At 40.9% G+C, this 23,248-nt stretch overlaps 1 protein-coding gene across 1 annotated transcript; it reads left to right on the top strand.

Moving 5' to 3' along the window:
• Positions 1-580: 580 nt before the first annotated feature.
• On the top strand, positions 581-16,078 carry LOC310997352 (protocadherin-10-like; the record flags this gene model as incomplete). The annotated part of the gene is made up of 6 exons (XM_083987027.1): positions 581-3,109; positions 3,998-4,053; positions 4,145-4,260; positions 4,631-4,892; positions 9,493-11,929; positions 14,205-16,078. 6 exons carry the CDS (start codon positions 581-583, stop codon positions 14,226-14,228), a joined length of 5,424 nt encoding a protein of 1,807 aa, XP_083843153.1. The 3' UTR covers positions 14,229-16,078.
• Positions 16,079-23,248: the final 7,170 nt, after the last annotated feature.

The following is a 23,248-nucleotide window of genomic DNA, read 5'->3' as shown; positions in this document are numbered from 1 at the left end:
ACAGAGAATTTAAAATTGAAAAGTTTGTGACTGAGTATTGTCACTTAAAATCAGTGAGCCTTTCAAAAATAAAACGACCTTGGTTAAGAATTAAAAGTCACAACTCAACCACTGTCTGTTAGAGATACTGTAGGGTGAATACGCTGCAAGAAGGTTAGTTTAAACCTGATTATGCTGAGGGGATATCAGCTCAAAGTGATGAAACCCTCTTATAAGAAATTGAATCAAGGATGTTTGACCGAAGCCTGGAGACTGTGACATGAATTTGATCGGGCTAGTAGGCAGGATAGATTATCCGAGCAGATGTCGTTTCCTCTCTATTGGAGTAGTAGGGCCAATAATAAACACACGCACACACTTAGACACAGGACGCACACTAATCTGAGAGAGGCTAGTTGCCCATGCACATCTCTTTCTCTCTCCTCTCTTTTCTCCCGGGCAGACAGTCGCTGTTCCAGTCCCCCCAAAGTCAAGTTTTTTTTTCTTTTTTTTTCCTCCACCGACTGCATTTTGCACAGTTGTGCTTTAATCATTTGATGCGAGTTCTTGGTGCGAGTTGCGGCACTGCCTCAGCCTACAGATGGACACACGAGGAGAGAAGAGAACACTGTTGGGGAGATGGCATGCAGTGTGCTGTTTTGCGTTGTTCACTTGTTTCTTGGACGCAGTCTGGGGACAGATTCGCTACTCCATCCCAGAGGAGCTGGAGCATGGGGCTTTTGTTGGCAACATTGCAGAAGACTTGGGGTTGGATTCGGACAAGCTCTCTGCGCGCAGATTCAGAATAGTCTCAGGTGCCAAGAAGCAATACGTGGAAGTGAATTTAGAAAATGGAGTTTTATTTGTGAATGAAAGAATTGATCGTGAAGAACTGTGCGAGCAGAGTTTGTCCTGTTCCTTCCACTTGCAGGTAGTGATAGAAAACCCTCTGGAGCTGTACAGGGTAGAGATAGAGATTCTGGACGTGAATGATAACTCTCCTAGTTTCCCGTGGACTGAATTTAATCTGGACATATCAGAGTCTGCTGCACCAGGATCTCGTTTCCCACTTGAGAGCGCACAGGACTTAGACGTCGGATCCAACTCGCTACGCACCTACTTGCTGAGTGTAAATGAGCATTTCCTTCTGGACATACAGACGCGCAGTGATGGCAGTAAATTTGCAGAACTGGTCTTACAGAACCCTCTGGACAGGGAGCAGCAGAGTGCGCATCAAATGGTCCTAACAGCGGTGGATGGAGGCGCGCCGGAGAGATCCGGCACTGCGCAAATTGACATCACCGTATTGGACGCAAATGATAACGCGCCTGTGTTTGATCAGTCATTTTACAGAGTGAGGCTGGCCGAAAACGCACCCAAAGGCACAGTTGTAATAAAACTCAACGCGTCCGACTTAGACGAGGGTCCCAATGCTGACATCACCTACTCTTTCAGTGGCCACGCTCCCATTAAAGTGCGCCAGCTTTTCAGCGTGGACCCGCGCACAGGGGAAATCAAAGTCAAAGGAGTAATAGATTATGAAAAGGCCAGGATGCATGAAATTTATGTTCAGGCTAAAGATAAAGGGCCGTCGGCTGTGGCAGTTCACTGCAAAGTGCTCGTGAACGTTCTGGATAAAAATGACAACCTCCCAGAGGTGATCCTGACGTCGGTGTCCACACCTGTGCAGGAGGACGCGCCCCCGGGGACTGTGATCGCCGTCATCAGTGTGATGGACAGAGACTCGGGTGAAAACGGGAACGTGGACTGTGAGATTCCCCACCAGATCCCATTTCAGCTCCACTCGTCCTTTAAGAACTACTACACATTAGTGACTTCTGATTTTCTGGATAGAGAGTCAGTGGCAGAGTATAACATCACCCTCACTGCCCGAGACATGGGCTCTCCACCTTTATTCACTCGGAAAACTATCTTAGTCCAGGTGTCTGATGTGAATGATAACACGCCTCACTTCAAGCAGCCCTCATACACTGTGTATCTGACTGAGAATAACGCGCCGGGAGCATCCATCTGCTCTGTGTGCGCACTGGATCCAGATTCTGGACAGAACGCGTACCTCTCCTACTCTATACTAGACGGGGACATACTGGGGATGCCTGTCTCCACATATGTGTCCATAAACTCAGACAACGGGAACATTTACGCGCTGCGATCCTTCGACCACGAACAACTTAAAAACTTTCAGGTGATGGTTCAGGCTCAGGACGCCGGGTTCCCGCCTCTGAGGAACAACGTCTCAGTGAATATCTTTATCTTGGATCAAAACGACAACGCGCCTGTCATCGTGTCACCGCTCCCGTACAACGACACGGCACCCACCGAGGCTGTGCCCAGATCAGTTGACCCGGGTTACCTCGTCACCAAAATCAGCGCGGTGGACGCGGACGCAGGTCAGAACTCGCGTCTTTTCTATCAGATGCTCCAAGCAACAGACCCGAGCTTGTTCAGCATTGCTCTGTACACGGGCGAAATCAGGACGATACGCCAGCTGATGGAGAAAGATCCCACGAGGCACAGACTGGTCATTCTGGTGAAGGACAATGGGCAGCCACCCCTCTCGGCCACAGTTTCCATCATTCTGTCAGTGGTTGACAGCCTGCCAGATTCACAGCCCGATTTGGGTGACCTGTCACTAAGCCCACATCACAGCTCCAACCTCACCCTGTACTTAATCGTGTCTCTGGGCGCAATCTCCTTCACATTTCTGGTGGCTATTATCGTCCTGGTTGCAGTGCGGAGACTGAAGGTCAGGCCGTCCAACAGAGAGTCCAGCTTCCCCTCCATCAGCGGGAGCTGCTGCTGCTGCTCTCGCTCCGGAACTTCCACCACCACAGAAGTGTTCAAAAAGTCCAACTTAAATGTTCGGATGTCCACGGGCGCGTCCGGATGCGCGGAGGCGAACAGCAACGGCGCGCTCCCGCAGGTTTACTGCTACAAAATGTGTCTCACACCTGAGTCGTCTAAAAGTGACTTCATGTTCCTCAAGCCGTGCAGCCCGGTGCTGTCTGTCCAACAGAACAACGCCAAGAGCACAGACTACCTGACCTCAGGCTGGAGCGCGCTGGACCGCAATGAGCTGTCCATCAACAGAGCAGCAACTCCTAACGAGGTAGCACACTGAAATATTACCCACAAATCAGCACATTAAAGAGTTCTGACTTCACTTTGGCCCTGCTCTCTCATTCAAATAGATTTGACATAAAGGTTCACCACAAGGCCAAATGTCACAATATACTTTACACACTAGGGGTCGCACTATTTGTACTGATATAAACATATTATTTATCTATATCTTTAATAACTTGTGTTTTCCAAGTGGTTTTGCATTAGAGGATGTTAAACTGCATAATGTATTATCTGATAAATACTGCCACAACTTCAACACTCTGTTGCCTGTTAGTTAAACATGAGGAAAAAGTCCTTGCTTTGTAGTTTTTATGGGAGATCAAATGGAAAATCCACTCTCTATAACTTGGAATTTGTGACAGGCAGTATACACTTCAGTGTGTAGGGCAGATTATCACAATGTGTCAAGCTGTGAGACCCTAGTAAAAAAAAAAAAAAAAAAAGGTGGTTCAGGGATAAATGACACATTCTTATCACAGACTTGAAACTGTCTCCTGAGCTCTGCCTTTGCGCTGAATAGTCAACAGCATCACTGTATCCATCGGTATTAAAACTCACATTAGTCACATAAGCAGATTAGTTGGCAACTCATTTTTTTGTTTTTTTAGGGGCAATATGACGTCTTCTCAGCCATTATAATGTTGCATCAGAGAGTCATTATGTAATTTGTCATTGTAAGAAAGGTGTGGACAGGAATGTGCTCCCCCTCCTCTGGTTTTACTGCTGTTTCACTGTGATATGACTGTTTCAATGAAACTTTCTCAGTGTTGACTTTCAATATGAATCACAGACAAAAAGGCATATCTAAATTAACTGTAGCTGTTGAGCTGATCAGCATCATTTTTTTTATGTTTCAATAATGCAGCTGAAGTATTCAAACAAGGACTGGACATGGACCAAGAACCAACGCAACTCAGCTTACAAGAGGTGAGTACACAGATCAGCCACATCACTATGCACACATACAATACATGTACAAGCTGAAGCATATACTTATAATGTCTCTTTATCTTTCTAGGTATAGTTCAGGAAATATGGAGGGCACTCTTTCAAGTCAACAAACCTATGCTGATGCTGACGGGTTCTCCTGTTCCATGGCACCACAATACTGGACCTGGGGGAACCATATGAAAGGTAGGTGGTGGCAGCTGTGCAATTCTGGCTCATTATTGTTCTCATGAAAGAGGAGGTGGGGGTTGGGGATCCTCAGTGTGTCTGTGCTTAAGGATTTAGTAAGAAATATAAAATGGTAAACCGGAAAGCAGATAACACCAGGCCTCAAAATTTGGGCTGGGGTGGTGGTGGGGTGAGGGGGGTGTTAATGCATCAACATGGGGATTACTTAAGCCCCTACAAGAGGTGTTTTCCGTCTTTGTGCGAGAAGCTGAAATTAAGACGATGCTTTTAAAACCACCTCATTCAGATCAAGTAGACTGTATGCAAATATGAGGTCTTTGCTGAAATAATCTTCTGATGCAAACTGTAATTTATGCACATTTTACAGGCTGTAAGATGTCTCTTCATGAGGGAACCGCTCCTAACTACTCATGGACTCCAAAGTACACTCAGCCTCATTCAGAACCACCAGACTATCAGCACAACGTATACATTCCTGGCACCACGTCTGGCTACAGCACCCTGAAGTTGGCGCCCAGAGGAGAGCTGGATGTATACAACACCTTCTCCACATTTGGGAAGAAAAAGAGATTCATCTCAAACTATGAACAACCTTTTGACAGAGATGATGATCTCATAAGCAATTCTATCTTTAAATGATAACTATTCTGTACATTTTATGTATGATACATTGACATGTTCAGAGAATAATAACTATAAATTACTTATCAGTGGATTATTGGCTGTTGGAGGCTGAGATACCATATTTCTCCTTTTCCAAGGGAATCATATCATTCATTGCAACAATTATATTTTTATTTTTGTAAATACTGAGAAAAAATAGGTATATTTTGAATTATGGTGGGTTCTCTCAAGTAGCACAGGTGGACAGCATGAAGTAAAACATTGTAAGACTACTGCAATGTGGTCTATAGTTTGAAGGCAGTGAAGTGGAACACAAGGGAAAAAGGTTTTTTCATTCCCCGCAGCAGTGAACTCAGGTAAATGTGATTTGATCAGTCGGGAGGCTGCTGGCTCTCAGTAAGGCAATAGTGGATGTTAAGCTCTAAAGAGGTTCATGATTCCAGCAGTTTAGAGTCTATTACACCAATGTTGACCATATACCAGTCAATTTTAGGTAGGCACACCTTTTTTTGTTGAGTAGAGTCAGTGGTATTGAGTGCACTGCTGTATGTCTGAACTGTGAATCAACTAACTATGCTAGCAATGAATTCTACATCCTAATAGCCTTCAAATATGTTTCCGTCTAGAGTTGAGATATTTAAGATATGTACTTTTAGGTCTTGGTTAGATGATCAAATTGTACTACAAGTATGGTTGTCTATTCAGTTAATTTTCTGTCCTCAAGTCATGCCTGCACATTTCATGATGGTCGGTTGTGCATGTTAGTAAAAATGTGAATGCAATCCAGGTACAATGCATAAACAATACAGAGGAATGAAGCAGTAGAACAGTGATGGGAAAGTAAGAAGAGGCATGAATAAAACAATTCTGACATTAAACTAAAGAGTGTGACCATGCAACCTGTTCTTCTTGGTTCCTTAAGGCCATGTGATAGGGAGCAGAATCACAGCTGCTTCAGCAGGTGCAGTAATATTGCACCGACACATCCGATCGAATTGTTGATGACATTTAGGAGGGCAATTACACAGCTGACATGATGCCGCTGCATAATGCCATCCCAAACAGCACACAACTCTTGGTCTATCAGATTGTTTGATCACCATCAACTGCTGTGCAAAGTGACAAACCTCAATCACTGGTTTTACACACACATTCATTATTGGGTATAATTTATACAGTATAGTACATCTACAGATGGCTACCTAGTAAATCTACATGTCACTCTGTAAGTAATAATGCCAATAAATATTCCTTCAACTGTACCTGTTTATTTCTGTTGCTCTGACAAAAATGCAAGACCTATGAGAAAATTCATATTCACAGAAAATGATCCAGATCTGCACCAGCCGACCCTTACCCATGTGCCCCATGCCTCCATCAAGTTCAGTGCAAATTGGTACAATGCTTTTTTTTTTTGTAATCCACCTTACAAATAAACAGGCACAGGTGAAAATATAACCTCCTCAGTGGAAGTAATTACAGCTACAAGTGAGCTTTGCAGAGATTTACTGGATCAAATGTGATCTCATGGCTTTGACAAAACTGAACAAAATGCTACAGGAATGCAATTAGCTAACCAGCTTTCAGAAAGCATAGGACTAACACAATAGCTCCTTGAAAATGTATCTTGTGCATTGTGATCCAACTCCATAAAAGGTCAGAGGTGTGAGTTACAGTATATTGTCAAATATCAGCCTCACTGCACAATGTGAGCCATTTGTCTCCATTATCCTGCCAAGATAGAATCAGGCATAGTGACTAGACCTAATCCCCTCCTAAATATAGAAAGGAAGTCAAAGAGCCCAGTCATATCCCCACTCGACGACATGTGAAGCTTGTGGCAGAGAGGAAGCTGTTATTATTGCCGTGTTATGACAGTGTGACCTTTTCTCTTGAAATTCTGGTCAGTAAACCAAAGGTTTTAAACTGCAACTGTGGAGATTATCCCCATGATGTGAGCTCCTGCAGTGACCAGTGGGTTAATCTTGGACTTGAGCCTGACTGCCTCAGTGAACTGCTTCATGTAAAAAAAAAAAAAAAGATCGCCATGAGCCAGATTTAGATTCATTTGAACTCTCTGAGGATCGACCTTCTTCTTTTTTTTTTAGCAGGAAATAAAGATACATCTCTGTTACTTAGACACTACCAGGAATTAATAAGCAAATCCAGATAGACCCACAACTACATCCTGCCAATAATTACAGATAATCAAGCCAAGATTTATCTTTGACAGTATCACAACCAACCCAAAAATAGCTAGGCTTAGCAGTCATAATATCTCCCTTGTGCTATAAGCAGAGACACACAGCATATGCCCTGCTTCAGTGCCATGTCAAAATCTGTTCAGAGCCCAATCTGCGTCGCTTTATTTCTCTTTATCTCCCATATTCTCACCCAACAATCCATCGCCTCCGCACCTCCAGTTGAACTGAAGTATTTCCCTTCTTTTTCCACTAGGGGGTGCCTTTCCCTCACAGATAGGCCATAGCGTGTGGTTGGCCATTCATATATGAGTGCATGGTGCCGGTTGACACTCTCCAACAGCTTTTGGCAAGATTATTCTATTATATGACTTTTCATTACTTTTTAAAAAATGTGCAAAATGTAACTTGTATATTAGGGTGAAATTGCTATACCCTAACCCTTTAATTTATATTGTACATCATATTTAATTCCAGTTGATATATGTATGAGTGTTAGCACAGATCCCTGATCAGATATACTGCTCTACACAGTATTTTATAGGCAGGTGGACAGGTGGCATTTCTTTTATAAAGAGTGTGCAGGCCTATAGTTGTCTTGTTTGTTGTTCTAAGGTAAGAGTAGCCCTAGGGAGGATCAGACCTCTAAAACACAAACCACCAAAACTTGTTATACATTTCACAATTTAAATTTGAGGTTAGCTCTATGCACATTATTGATTGAAATTAAAATATAGACATTTAGAGAGAACTTAAAAATAAATAAATAGGATAAAATAAAAGAAACAAAAAAGGAAAAACAACTAAATTAAATCATAAAACAACAAATGACACTTGACTATATTGTTCAAAATAAAAATGCTGATATAATTTATATTCATTGCTAATTCCTTCTGTTTATTTATTTATGGCCATAAAGATGCCGTTCAGGTGTTTCTGGTTGCATTCAGATCATTAATGAGAGTCTGATGAGGTGTCTTTTGTTGTGAGGTTAGTTTGTACTGAATATGTTCTTATCTTCACTTTAATAGAAGAAAACTACAGGAATCAAGAAATATCTAATTATCTCCTTCAGCAAGAATCTTACCTTTTTTGCAAATATGGGATAATAAACTGTAACTATGTCCAGTGGACATTATTGTCCTTCAACTTCAAGACTCTCCAAACACAAGATTTACCTTTGACAAAGTGGCTACTTATTATGACTTGCCTGTGACAGTATGTACAAAATATTTGTATTGTAGTGAAAACACTTATCTGGATTAAGAGTTCACTGTAATTCTCAGAGTCCTCACTGGATGGCGCTAAAGGACAGCAATTGTCCTGACCTCAGGTCAGTTCATAATCTCTTTAGTTTGGGAAACCCAAACACTAAAATGTAGTCCAGCAAACACAGTCAATAACAGTGAGTAAAAGCTGTATGGGCAATGATAGAGGCCACACCAGACGGCATGGCTTTTCAATTTAGGTCACCCCAGAACAAAGGAAGAATGACAGTTTCTCTGTATTACTGAGGATACATTGTGATGCATGTTTAAACAGTAAAAATGTCAAAACTGTTGTTTTCTGCTGTTTTCTTTCCTAGGTTAAGATTAGTGAGGATTATCTAACATAAAGTAGATTGTGAGGAATGCAAATGCAATTTTGACATATACATTTAGATATGAATTGTTTCTTAAATACCAAATAATCTATAGCGTGGTGCAAGTAACATTATATCATCAGCCATATCACAATTGCCTCAGAGGTAAATCATATTGGCAGTGACCAAAAAGACAAGATAAATCTAAATATATCTTTCACATTTCAGATCTTATTTTTATTTGGCAATATTTTAATTGTTATGTTGAAGGTCTGGATGCGGGGTATATCCTCGTGTAGTGTTTTTTTTTTTATGTATATACTGTAAAAGTTGAACATTTTAATAATATATCAATTATCATACTGTCAATACTTTTATATATTCACTAATGTTCGAATCTTTGTTTGCAACATTGTTTACAAATTGTAAAGAGATTGTCTATTGGAGGTTTTCTAATTATGAACAAACAATTAATGACTAAAATGAATCAAATCATTTAGTGGTAATCTTACCCATGCAAGCTGGTGCATAAAATGGTGTAATAAAAATATCAAACATTTGTTCTGCAACAAGACTTTCCTTTTGTGCACCCCATACTTCCAACGGGCCCCCCCACCCCCATCAGGCTATACAGATGCTGCCTACGCCCCTGCAGAGCATTGCTGCGAGAGCCCAGCTCCTCCAGCGGTACTGTACTGTATATGGCCTACTGCAGCTACAGCTACAACTCGTGGACGCAAGAATGACACCGGCACCCGCCTCCATCAAGACAACCTGATCGTAAGGGCGGATCTGATTCATTTCTATCTTTAAAAATACCAGAATGATGGCGCTTATCATTGCACCTTTACGGACACGTTTGATCGCGGCTGCTTTTACATTCATTGCACTATGGGGATGTGCGCTTTCCATCACTCGTTACTCTATTCCGGAGGAGATGGAAGAGGGCTCCTTTGTTGCCAATCTGGCCACAGATTTGGGTCTGGATGTTCGCAGTTTGGTGCAGCGCAGAGCAAAGCTCGATGTCATCCACAGCAAAAATTACCTTGACATCAACAAAGAGACAGGGGAGCTGGTAATCCGTGAAAAGATAGACAGAGAGAGCATATGCATGACTAAAACAACCTCGTGTTTTCTGAAAATGGATGTCATCCTTGAGAGCCCCATTCGCATTTTTAACATCGAGCTAGAAATCATGGACATCAATGACAACGCGCCTGTGTTTCGGAGAAAGACAATGCCCTTGGACATTTCGGAAGCAACCCCTCCCCGTGAGAGATTTTCATTGACAAACGCCGTGGATGCTGATGTGGGGGCGAATTCTATCAAGACCTACTATCTCAGTGAGAGCAAGTACTTCAACATCGATATACAAACTGGCAGCGATGGCTCTAAATATGTCGATTTAGTCCTCAATGGTAATTTGGACCGAGAGGAGCAGGCAGTTCATAATTTGATTTTAACCGCTGTGGATGGAGGGGTGCCTCCCCGCTCCGGCACAGCCAGCATCATTATTAACGTCCTGGATATCAATGACAACGCCCCCCTGTTCAGTCAGCCGGTGTTTGCAGTCAACGTTTCAGAGAACACGGCTGCAGGGACAGTGATCATGACCTTAAACGCATCAGACTTGGATGAAGGCACAAACTCGCAGTTAATATACTCATATACTCTGTACACCTCAGAGAAGACACAAGAGCTCTTCTCACTTGATCCAAACTCAGGTGAAATTAAAGTGAAGGGGGTGATTGATTATGAAGAGAGTCAAAGTTTTGAGATGCACATACAGGCTCAGGACAGAGGGGCAAACCCACTGTCAGGACATTGTAAAGTGATGGTGTCCGTCACAGACCTGAATGATAACTATCCGGAGGTGACCATCAAGTCTCTGAAACGCTCAGTGACCGAGGATGTCTCTGTGGGAACACTGATTGCGGTGGTCAGTGTCAGCGACAGGGACTCTGGAGTCAACGGCAAGGTACAGCTCTCCTTAAATCAACAAAAAATCTTACCATTCATCCTAAACAAATCCTCAGAGGGTTACTTTGAGCTGCTGGTTTCAAAGCCACTGGACAGAGAGATAATAAGCAAATATGACATCACACTGAGGGTGACAGACAAGGGCTCGCCGCCTTTGACTGAAAACGAGACCATCACTTTAGAGATTCTGGATGTCAATGACAATGCCCCCAGATTCTCCCAGTCTTTCTACACAATCCATGTTGTGGAGAATAACGTCCCAGGGGCACTATTGACATCTCTAAGTGCATTTGACCCAGATCTCAATGAGAACCAGTACTTGGTTTATTTCATAATGGAGAAGGAGATTGTGAACACGTCTATGTCAATGTTGTTCTCCATCAACCCTGAGAACGGTGATCTTTATGCCCTGAAGACCTTTGACTATGAGAGAGAGAGGGATTTCCTCTTCCACATTGAAGCGAGAGACTCTGGTGTTCCCCCGCTGAGCAGCAATGTGACAGTTCACATCATCGTTCTTGACCAAAATGACAACACTCCTCTCATAGTGTCACCTTGGCGGGCTCAGGGCTCTGTGGTAGAAGAGGTTATACCGAGGTCCACAGACAAGGGGCACTTGGTCGCCAAAGTGATTGCCATCGATGCGGATTCTGAGCAGAACGCCAGGGTCACGTATCAGCTCCTGCAGATCACTGACGCGAGCCTCTTCAGCCTGGATCAGTATAATGGTGAAATCAGGACAACAAGGATGTTCAGTTACAGAGACCCGAGACAACAGCGGCTCGTGATTGTTGCCAAAGACAACGGAGAACCTTCTCTCTCCGCAACTGTCACCATCAAGATATCAACGGTGGAACATGTCATGTCCTTTTCAGAGACTACAGAGTTGCCGCTAGAATATGACGTCTTCACAGACCTAAACTTGTACTTAGTTATCGGTTTAGGAGCCGTGTCATTTCTGCTACTGATAACCATCTTGGTTATCATTGTGCTGAAGTGTCAGAAACCTAAGCCGAAGGCCATCAAGATCCCCCCGGCCAATAGGAACAGCGTGATCAGCAGGAACAGCGTGATCAGCCAGAGGAGCTCCACCATCGCAGATTCCACCCTGATATCCAGCGACGCCTACTGGTACAGTTTGTTCCTCGCAGAGACCCGGAAAGGAAAAGTGGTGGTGAGACAGCCCATAATCCCAAAAGGAGCTGGGTATTTTGTGTCCAGTATACCCAGGAGCATAGGGCCAAGTGAGACCACAGACTCCAGAGCATCCACACTGGAGGTATGTATCAATGAAATAGCAGCCAGCTCTGGTTGCACTTAAGTGTAGTAAATCATGATTGATGAACAGGTCTAAGACAATATTTTAATGGGCAGATTTCTGTGGATGCAAGATGCTAATACTGTTATAGTTTTTACAGGTTTAAAGAAGTGGCTTTACTACTAGATGTATCACAATAGCAATTAGAAATGCACGTAACATACATCTAAACATCACAAGACTAGTAGGAAAGATTTGGTCAATGTCTAGAATAGAAAGTACAATTAACCTAACATGTTATGTTTATGTTGTTTATGTAACACATGTCTTTAAGTGTTTTTAATATAGAGTTGATGTAGTAAAAAGTCAGTGACTTCAGTCGAAATCTCTGCACAGTTGTAACAAGTATTTTTCATTTATGACACTTCCTACTTCCTTCCTACTTAGACTACACAACATTTCCAAGGGAACTGTTGTACTTTTCACTCCATAACATTTATCTACAACAACTATAATAACTAGTCTATACTACCATTTGATGGCCAACTTAAGCCAAATGATTTCCTTGATGTACAAGATTCATTAACTGAAAATGTGATTGATTGTTATGGAGATACATAAAAGCAAAAGAAAGAAAAATTGGGAAAAAATGTTGACGCTAAAATGAGAACATAGTCATGCTAATGTTCAATATCTGTGTATTTCTACAGAAAAGTATCAGCACTTTCAATGCATAATTAGGCCAAACAAATATCCCCCATCCTGTACTGAAAATGTGCCACTGTTCGATGCCTTATGTAGTATGTAGGTCATTTATTACAGATGCATAACACACAAGCAGAGCCAAACTATTGGGTGAAAGCGGGGGAGGACTTCAAAGAAGCCCAGACATGGAGGGGTTCTCTACAAGGACAAGACGTGTTGCTCCTCTGAATGCGCTGCATAGTGCTGGGGTTCTGTACGTTCTCTGCACACAGCAGACTGTAATCACTGCAGAAGTGCTGATACTGATCCAGCAGATGTTGTTTGTCTTTGTACAGCTGGACCTGCAGACTAAACTGAAACAAGTGATGCCCTGAAAGATTAAACATTATGAATATGCATAAATGCACAGGTGCATATGGAGAGAGAGAGAGAGAGCGCGCGCGAGAGAGACTGAGGCATGTGTATGTGTTTGCATTGTAAGTGAGTGTGAGTTTCACATGTACCACTGAACTTGTCTCTTTTTTCTATTCTTAAGTACTCAAAATGAAAGGAAGTCCATTCTACAACTGGAGGTATGCTGGTTGCTAACTACATTCTGTAGAGCCACTATATATAATTGTATAGACATTTTCTATTCGTTTCTATTTGGTATATACTGTATGTTTGGTTTGGCCCCAAAAAAAAAAATTGGTTTGAGAAAGTGTCACAGTTCCTTATGCAAATCTTTAGTGTAATCCTTTGCTCAACATATTTTCCTGATAAAATAGAGCAGAATCAATTTATTTCTATTTGTCCCCGGTCAGCCTCTGCCTCTCACAAATCCAACACCCTGTTCTAATGCAATGCTATTGTGAGCACTAAAATTTAAATTGGCCAGTCTCTGAAGTGAGAAAACCTATCAGCTTATTCTGAGAGCTGAGATTAGAATGAAATTGGCTGCTGGTCAGATTTGTGTTTTGCACATCTGGCTATCTTGGCAGAGATTTGGGGGCAAAGGGATGGCACAGATAGGAAAAAAGGGATTAAAGAATGAATTGTCCTGAATAGGTTCTCAGTGTGTAATGTCCCTGAGAGCAGCAACTGTATCACCTAAGTCAATATTACTGATCACAAGCTTCCTGTTTGAAATCTGTGGGCAATGTCCTACAATAATATGGAGCCTGTCCTTTTTTCCCCTCTGTAACTGTAATACTGGCCCACCAAATACTAAATAGTACATTGTGATGCCTGCTTGTGCATGCTTTATTTTTATACTTCCTGCTACACAATGGTAGTTAATGTCATATTCTATTTACACTCCGAGTGTAAGTCCGACTGATTTTCTATGTATGATACTGAAAATTGTGAATAGCCAAAAAAAAAAAGTGATTCAAAACATCAGGACAAAATATAACAAAATTAACACCCAAATACAGAAACAAGGTGTTGATTTACCCTTGTATTTAAAATGTCCCAGAAATCCGATGACATGTCAACGACAGTGGCAGTAACCAGTCACGATCCACTGTTGCATGAGTGGGGACTTTCTATAAAAGTTTATATTTAGGTCAAATTTCTCTTGTTGCTAATTTTATCTTCTGTCTTTCAGCAGGAACCCAGAAGAGAACTGCCATGATATAACCGTCGCATCGTGGGAGTCCCCGGCTGATTCTTCCCTGTGACTCACAAAGATGTAAAACAACTGTCCTCCCCCAGCCACTCTGCTCCAGCTCCTCTTTCTCTCCAGCTCCCTCGATCCCCATGACAAACATCGACCACTAATCACCTCAGCTTTCGACCTTCTTTTCTCTCTTTTAGGCATGAATCTGCATGATTCTACAACATGTTCATCATATTTGGACGTAGAACTGAAATCATCTATAGCAGAATATCTGGACATTACTAGAGTGGCCTCATGTAGTGAATCATTCCTTCCTCCTAAAATGCTTAGAAGCTCCTCAATGGACAAGTCTGCCTTCTCTCTCTGTGCTGTAGTAATGAAAACCATCAGTAGCTCTCCATATACATACGACGCCATCATTCAGTATTTCCAAAGCAAAGGCTCGAAACACGTCTAATTATCAATACGCACATGAATCAGGGTAAATATGATTCTTCCATAAGTCTGTTAAATACTGAACTGTAGCTGGTTGTGTCACTGATTCAGGCTTTGCACTAGGTGTTTTTAGTTTTTAAATAGAACATTTCTACTGTATTTCGAGTCTTGCCGTTTGGCAAAACTCATACCATCAACTAGTAAGTTTCTAGTGGAAAATAATCAATAATCAACAATTCAATTTTAGATTTTTCTTTTTTTTTTACAATGTTTGTTGTACTCAACAGTGATGAATGTGTGAAAATAACAAAAACAGAATGAAAGAAAAGAAAACTGTTAAAAAAAGAGAAAAAAAACAGCAAACATAGCAGATACACTGCTTCTCTGTTTATTTGATTGTAGATACTGGAGTTCTATAGATTTTCAACACTAATATTAGATGTGCAGTTTGTACTTTATAGACTGTGCTGTTATAAAGTATCTGACTGAGCATACAGTTATCTGGCTGTAGAAGAGACACACAACAACACAACACTGCAATATTGATTTTTCAAACAATAACAAAAAAAGGTATCTGAAACATGTTCAGTATCCAAAGTGTTTCAGCCTGTCTCCTCATGTTGGGCTGAGTGAGTGAAGGTGCTTGGGAGGGGGCGTGTCCTCAGGTCAAATTTTTATTCAGTGGTACTCTGACGTCACAGACTAGGGCGGGGCAACTGGGTAAAACATTCAAACAAGGTAAACCACATTTTTCAACAGGGTCAAACGCTAAGGTCACTTTTCTTTGTGACAGGGTTTTACTGATCAAACATATAAGCTATAATCTCCTCATTTTACTTCTAACCGATTGATCCCCGGCTGAAATGAAAACTGGTACTTTAAATATTTTTTATTTGTATTCATTTATTGCACACGGTGCAAATTATATTAATCAATCTAAAAAAATATATTAAAATTACACTGGAAATTAAAAGAAAAAAAATTTGTAATGATAATTTCTGTTTACCGAAAAGAGCAAGAATATTAAAATGTATTTATCTTTGCCATGTTACAAGGGAATATGAGGCAAGGTATTTTATGAATTTTCATGTTTTTATAGATATTTTATGTGTTAACTTTTAATGCTGCTTTAGTGAGCTTCTTCAAAAGCGTTCTTGTGTTGCATATTTGTAGTTTAGTGCTTCTGATGTTGTTTTGATAGTGTACAAAAGTTAAAATAAAAACAAGAGTACTTTTCTTAACCTCAAAGGTAGCGCTGTTGCACTACTGTAAAGCCCAGGACTTTCATTTCTCAGAAACAGGGAGCTTATTAGGACTCACTCATTAGGGTGCTAAATTATTAAATCTAATTGGTTAAGGTAAGGAGAGTGGATTGTGAAAGGGAGAACATGATGTTATTTTTAGTTGCAGTATTTTAGCGCTGACTCTGCCAGTTAAGAAAACACTGCAGATCACATAGAGTGCATAAAAAGTATTGAGCAGATGACAGCACTTTGAAATATGCACTGAATCTAAATGTGATCGCAGCACTCGAATGTGTCGAGATGCATATTCTGAGTCAGTGAAATCCGACCTCTCTCTTCCTCTTGCACTGTTACACCAGGCTGCTCAGACATAAACACAGCTGGCTGTCTGTCTGTCAGACTAAAAGATGTCACTTAATGAGGGATTTCTTGCTGTGGAGTATGTGTTGTGTGTGCAATTGTTGCCTGAACCAGTTGATTCCAACAGTGTTTAAAGAATTAATTAATTGCACATATGATGAGCTCCTTGCGTGCCTTCTGCATTGTAAAAGATATACGTGACTGTTGATGAATGAAATAATGGCATTTCCTACAGTATTACAAATTACAGTTATTCCCACTGAGAAATACCACCATGATTTGTTTAGGAGTTGCTGGTTAGGGATTCAGCCTTTTGGTTTCCACATCAGATGTTCTATTCAGAAAGAGTAGATTACTGTAAATTGAACTGCTTTATACTTTGTGTTTTTTATACAGTAGACTTTTTTGATATCTTCTGTATTCACTGTGATCGAATGGCACAGGAGGTGCTAGTGCTTGGTATAGTAAAAAGTGTGTTATTTCTCATGTGTGTACACAGCTCAGTTTTTTTTTCCTCTGATTTGCCAGTCAGACTGTAAACGTATGCTTCGAGAGTTGCATCAAATGTAATCCGGCTCCATCCCACTTAGTGGATCAAAGACAGTATGGGAGAGAATGGCCTTGCTTTATTTTCAAGTCTAGTTAATTGTCAGATTTTGATGTTGCTTATTTGGCTTAAATGTTCTGCCTGATCATGCTAGTTTGAATAAAGCTTTTTAATCTGTCCCTCTGTTGTGTCTGTGATGAGAAAGAAGGAAAACTGAAGTTATCAAAAATGACTTCTTCACTGTGACACAAATGCATCTCTCTCTGTCTCTCTCTCCCTCTCTCTCTCTCTCTGAAATTCCCTCACATACACACATTTTGACCCAGTTTCTCTGTATAATGCTCTGTACTAATTCTTGGAAATTGAAAACTAAATAAAGGCGATGTGCCTGCAGTTCAAATTGCAGAAGCAGACAAATAATAGCTTTGTCAGGATTAGCAAAGGCCTAGAGCCAAATTGCATAGTCTGCTCTTCACTGTGACCACACAGGGCTTTTAGTCTGTCGTCCTGCAGGAGACTGATGTGTGAGGGCCCCATGAATTTGTATGATGGCAAGCAATTCCCTTACTCCACTTCAGTACATTTTCTATTTCTGTCCACATTTTCAATAGTTTTACCCATTACTTATAAGAAACTCATTTTCATCTGTTAATATCAGATATATTAGATAGGTAGATACAGTTTCATAGTACTAGAATGTCAATAAATGTTCCAGCGGTATACGACTTTGTGCTCAAACAAAATGGTCATATAAAATAACAGCAGCAGTTACTTGGGTTTTATGTTGGATAGTTGGTTACTAGTGGTTATTACAGTACTTACTTCAGCACTTTACAAAACTAGCAATACTCTGTGAAAGGCCTTAAGGTCCTTGTGCTCCAAAAGAAGTAGGTCAGTGGAAATAAGCAGTGCACCTGTGGCTACACTGATGTGCTGCTGCTGAGTACTTGCCATCAACCTCCCTCCCTTCAAAGTGAGCCACATGTTTGGAGCAGGTGCTGTCCATGGTTCTGAAAGTGTTGAGCAACCCAGCTGTGATAAACAAGAGCACTTGTGTGTGAAAGCATAGTTTGTCTGCTTTTTATTTACACTGTTAACTAGAAAGTAAAATTGGCCATTCTGTTAGGATTCCCAGATCAGATTTCAACCCATTTCTTCATCATATACGTACATTGTTGGGGGTAAATATATGTGAGGCTGCTGTGAATAGTGTAGAACCGCAAATAGCATAAAGACGGGGACATTCAATTTACTCTTACAACCCCAAAACATGCAGATTAGGTGAAGAAACATGAATGCACTGGTGACTAATCAGAAGGCTACTCAGTGCATCTGGTCCTGACATGACCCTGTCCGTTTGTGAGTTTATCAAGAGGCTGTGGAAGTTTTTTTGATCACCAAGCCCTTCTTAAGAATTCTTGTAGCTTTGTAGTGTTTTCCCCGGTGCTCTCCTACACACATCAGCCACAAAACAACAGCAGCTTTGAAAAAGTTTCTCCTCTCTACAGTTAAGCAGCAGCACAACAGGTACATAATTAAGCAGCACCATTCATCCTGCAGGAGTTCTTCTTTGTGCAGTCCTTTTAACTTCTACAGTCTGGTCTCCTTCACAATGAGAGAGCTGTTGATTTGATTTGTTCGTTTGTTTGTTTATTGCATTTTTTTTTTTGGGACTGAGCTAGACTAGCAGACAGCAATATATTGATCCAGTTACTGTGATTTTCAATTGCGTGCAGGATTAGAATATTAAAAACGGATATTTTCAGAGATAAGCACAAGCTGCTAAAGCATATTTTAACCTGATTATGTGGATTTGCTCAATGTTGTCTACATTTGGTCACTATAAGAAAGTCATTTTAAAACCAATTTCAACATATGGATGTGTAGAGATTTCCTATAATAAACTCATTCCACAACACATTTTCATATAAGTGCGCGTGAGGCTGATTTTCTTGTCTTAAATTGTTGTCTGCAGCATTTGGACACTGTTTCCCTGCTTAAGACTGCAGATGGCAACAGTCAATTCAAGCTTTGGCATGCATTTGCTTTTTGGCAGAAGGTGCTCTCTGGTGCCCTCTGTCTGCGTTTTTTGGCCTGGAGTATCAATGTGGGGGTTAGTGATGTGTCATCCTGTGTAAGAATAGTAAGTGACTACTATAATAATAATAAGTGCATGCCACAGTTATCATACTCTCTTTTTAGGAATAAATTCTAACTAAATTCTAACTCTGCCTGTTCGACAAGTTCACTCGTGCAACAGTCTACAAATGTTCAAGTCATGTAAACACACTCGGCGCAAAGGCAGTCAGTCAGTAAATCATCATTACCATTTATTAATATGATTTTACTATTAGAATTGCAGCAGTATCAGTCAAAGTGTGAGACAGGCTGCGATTGCTTGACCCATTTGTACAGTATGCGTGAGTCAGATCAGTGAGAGGATACCCTGGCTGCTGCCCATGCACAATGGGGTCATGAGTCTTATCACCTAGAGCTTTGATTTGCACTACAGTTGGAAGGATAAAGAGATGAAGAAGTGTCCTGTGATGTGCCGCTCTGACAGAGGTTAGAGGGAGGAGTGAAGTGTCATTTGTTTTATTTTGTGACAGTGGCTGTGAGGAAAGATAAAACACTTTCTGCGGTGTAGCAGAAATGGATATGAACAGGTTGTCACTCTGATTTAGAGACACGCGTCAGATGAGACAGGAATACAGCGCTATTACCGCATCTGCAGAGTCTATGATTTTATCTACTAGATCTCCATGGACAACATGTGTCTTGTTGCTTGTATGTTACATCAGTAGGATTTTGTTTTGATGAGGCAAATGTTGCTGTGGATTAGAGAGAATTTATAGCTTGATTATTGCAGTATTTATATAAAGAGGTGTATTTATTAATAAGGGAGAGGCTTCACATTCACAGGGGAACCAGTGACTGAAGTAGTAGTGATCTGGAGGCCAGGCTGATGGAGTACTACGCTGCAGCTAAGTGCAGTGTCATTTAGGGTCCATCTTAAGTGACGCCTGTGGCAGGTTATTTATGCGTGTGGCTGTCCTTGCCATGGGATCACAGCCGCACTAGACACTGTCTGCCTCTGTGCTGCTTGTTTGTCATGACTGCATGCGAGCTGCAGTCCAGCACATTGAACTGGACTGTATATTCTGGCAAAAAATAGCCATGTCAGTTCTTAAATACAGCAAGGATCATATTTGTAAACTTAAATATTTCAGACAATTTGTGTCGCAGAGTTGAACATACAGATACAGATTTGCTCAAAGACACTGGTGCTGTCTTTGCAACAACAGCTTTGTTCTACCGCCCTGTAATTTAACTCTCAATTCTTCAATGAAGAATGTAACAATGTTTTTTTTTTTTTTTTTAGATGTTTAACATGGCTTCCTTGGACTTTTCATTTGCATGCATTTTGCAGTTTAGTGTGGGGATAATACATCAGACTGACAATGTTGATCACTGCAGGGACTAAAACATTCAAATGGCTGTTGCTATGGAAACAATATTTATATGCAGCCTTATGGATTTCCAAAAATGGTTTTGATAAGCGGCAGGTGAACAATAAGCAGCGCATATTTGAATGTGTGAATTCATATTCTATCAATTGACATTTTTTGAATGCAACACATAATTTCACAGTCAGTGTGTGGATGATCAAAAACTAAGGTCTGTGACACACATAAGTGCCAGGACTGCTTAAGAACAAACAGTGTAATTCTTTCAATGACTTTTCTTTGAGATTAAAAAAAAAAAAAAAAAAAGTAATCTTCATAATTTTTTGCCAACTGTCTTCTTCCTGCCCTGGCTTTGACTTTTGCTATTATTCATATCAATTTAATTTATAATTTACTTTCTTTTCTTTTCTGACAACATCTTGCTGTGGTCCAGCTGACGCTGCATAGATTATTCAAAGGAGCCATTGTGGCTCTCCTCCATTTGATGCACTCAGCCAGTGATCTATTCTGCTTAAGGCTATCAGGACAGCCTTGCCCTGCCAGCTGTTGTGGCCGACTTTGCCTGTCTGTTTTGGACGGATTTCCCAGACCTTAGCTTCACCCCAAAATACTGTAGCTCTGCTTTCACTGTGGAATGTTGCTACTCTCTCCCTTTTTCCAGTGAATGTACTTGCTTGTTCCCAGACAGACAGTGTTTACAGCTCCTGCTCAGTGCTTCTCAGCTAAAAGCCATGTGCTCCATATTCACTGACATCCCTCCAGTTTCCTTTTTGCTACATGAACTCATTGCTGCAAATTCATTCACTGTGTGATCGTCATTATCTCTTGGCTCTACCCCAAATTTTACACAAGAGAGCTGTGGTTACTGACCTAGCAAGCCCTGATTGCTCTCATTTTTTATTATTGACTTGGTCCTTCAATATGTCTCCATAACAAAGTGGTATGCATAATACACAGAGGTATATTTTTCAAAAATCTATATGCAGAAATATGGTAATATCTGTAATGTTCAAATTCAGGCAGTTTCAATGAACTTGTGCAACAAAACGCAATTTTGTATTTGGGTACATAACCTTAGAGGGCTATTATTAAACAAAAAGGCTAATGTGTCCACAGCACTGACATTTTATCAAATTTTTATTAACACTTCTTTACACCTCATAGTGGGTGATTAAATCATAATGTTTACAGTTTGCATGCATCAATTGCATTAATAAATTAATCATCTTATTAACTAATATTAGAGATTGTCATCAATGTCATCACTGCTTTGACATAGATTGAAAAATATATATATATATAATTAACATGAACTAAGTCATACATCTTCTTATGAGCTTAGCTGGTAGCTTGTAATTTCACATCCCAAGATCCCAAACCAGGTCAATTGTATAATCAAACTTCCCTTTACATGTAAATGTGGCCAGTAATTATACAGCCATGCATGGGTTTCTCTGGATGTAAAGTGTTTTGTTTTGTAAGGGCTTTATACTGTTTTCATTCTGCCACCTCCCCCCAGCCTGAACCTGAGGAGCTGCCCGTGGTGCTGAAGTCATTATTTGCTTGTGCTGTGACACACATTTCTTGCTTCTAGTTTAAACAGAAACACAACAGGTGAAAATACTTAACAACCCTCATGAGACCTTATCCACAACCACAAAACATCACATATAACAGATACTGTGTTATGGTAACAAAAATTGTTATTTTTTGTTGTTTATCGTGCTATTTTCCAGATTGAGACAGAGGTGTAGGATCGAAAAAAAGGCTCTCAATTTTCTGACTGAAAATTTTTATAATTGTCACAATCCACCTAAACAGTGAGTTTTCAAAATGAATTTCTTTACAATCAAGTTAGACTGTAAAGAAAGCAGTGTAAAATGCTGTCTTGAGGTAAAACAGGTTCAAAGGATGGACAGCAATCGTTTGAGATTTAGATCTGTTTCATGTCTGTCAAACCACTGAGGGAGCACTTAATGCCTGTCACTGACAACACTTTTAAGCAAACTGTCATTAACACTTTAATGTCTATGGACCTGCTTTGTATTGACAGGGTCTTACTGTCTCTCTGTGGGGTGAAAACGGCGTTAACCATGTTATGAAACAACAGCGACACCAGAGTGTTTCTGTCCACATTCCACCTATCAGTGTTGAAATCCTCAGACATCAACAATAGTAACAAAATTTCATCAAATCATTTTAAATTGCTCTTTACCATGGGTGGGGTCTCAGAGGAGTGGGGCTTATGTGAACATGGTCTTTGATACAGGGAGCATAGATAATCACATTCACACCTTTGGGTAGACCAAGAGCCTGAAAGTGCAATTATTTTTTTTTTTGGGGGGGGGGACATGAATGGGAGCATTTACTACCAGCTTTGGGAGGGGTGCAGCTATTTCCTAGAAGTGCAGTTTACACATTCTGTGAAAATCAGTGGGATGTTTGCATTTCTTGAAGAATGGAAATGTAAGAATGAACCTGTAGTAAACAGTTAATTACAGTCAGTAGACTCTCCTACTACATGACAACGACAAATAGCCTGCACCTCCACACGCTATGTTGACTAATAGCTCTCAGTCACAGCATTTTTATTTTATTTTATTTTTTTATTAGGCTGTATTCATCACACGTCTTGTTTCCGTGCGCATATAGACCCCTATATCATGTTTGTCTTCAGGATATAGCCTACTCGACAGAGGATATGAGACTCGTGCTTTATGGGGTCCACCACAGGCATCTTAAATACGATTATGTGACCTGACAGTCGGAGGTCTGCCACTGACAGTGATCCATGTGGAGGGAAGGTTGTGATTGTCAGTGCGATGCTTTCGTTCTGCTGCGCCTCGGCCAAATGCTCGCCATGCGGTGGGCTGCGCCGCAGAATCGCTACCGGCATATCAACCGTCCTCCCGACTCCAATTCAGACAAAGGAAGACAAACATAAGCGAGTCGCTAAACATGTGTCTGTTTGTGCGAGCACGT

The sequence above is a fragment of the Trachurus trachurus genome (genome assembly GCF_905171665.1).
Source record: "Trachurus trachurus genome assembly, chromosome: 14".
NCBI lineage: Eukaryota > Metazoa > Chordata > Actinopteri > Carangiformes > Carangidae > Trachurus > Trachurus trachurus.
The sequence above is the reverse complement of the archived record's forward strand: the minus strand, read 5'-3'. Positions and strand labels throughout refer to the sequence as shown.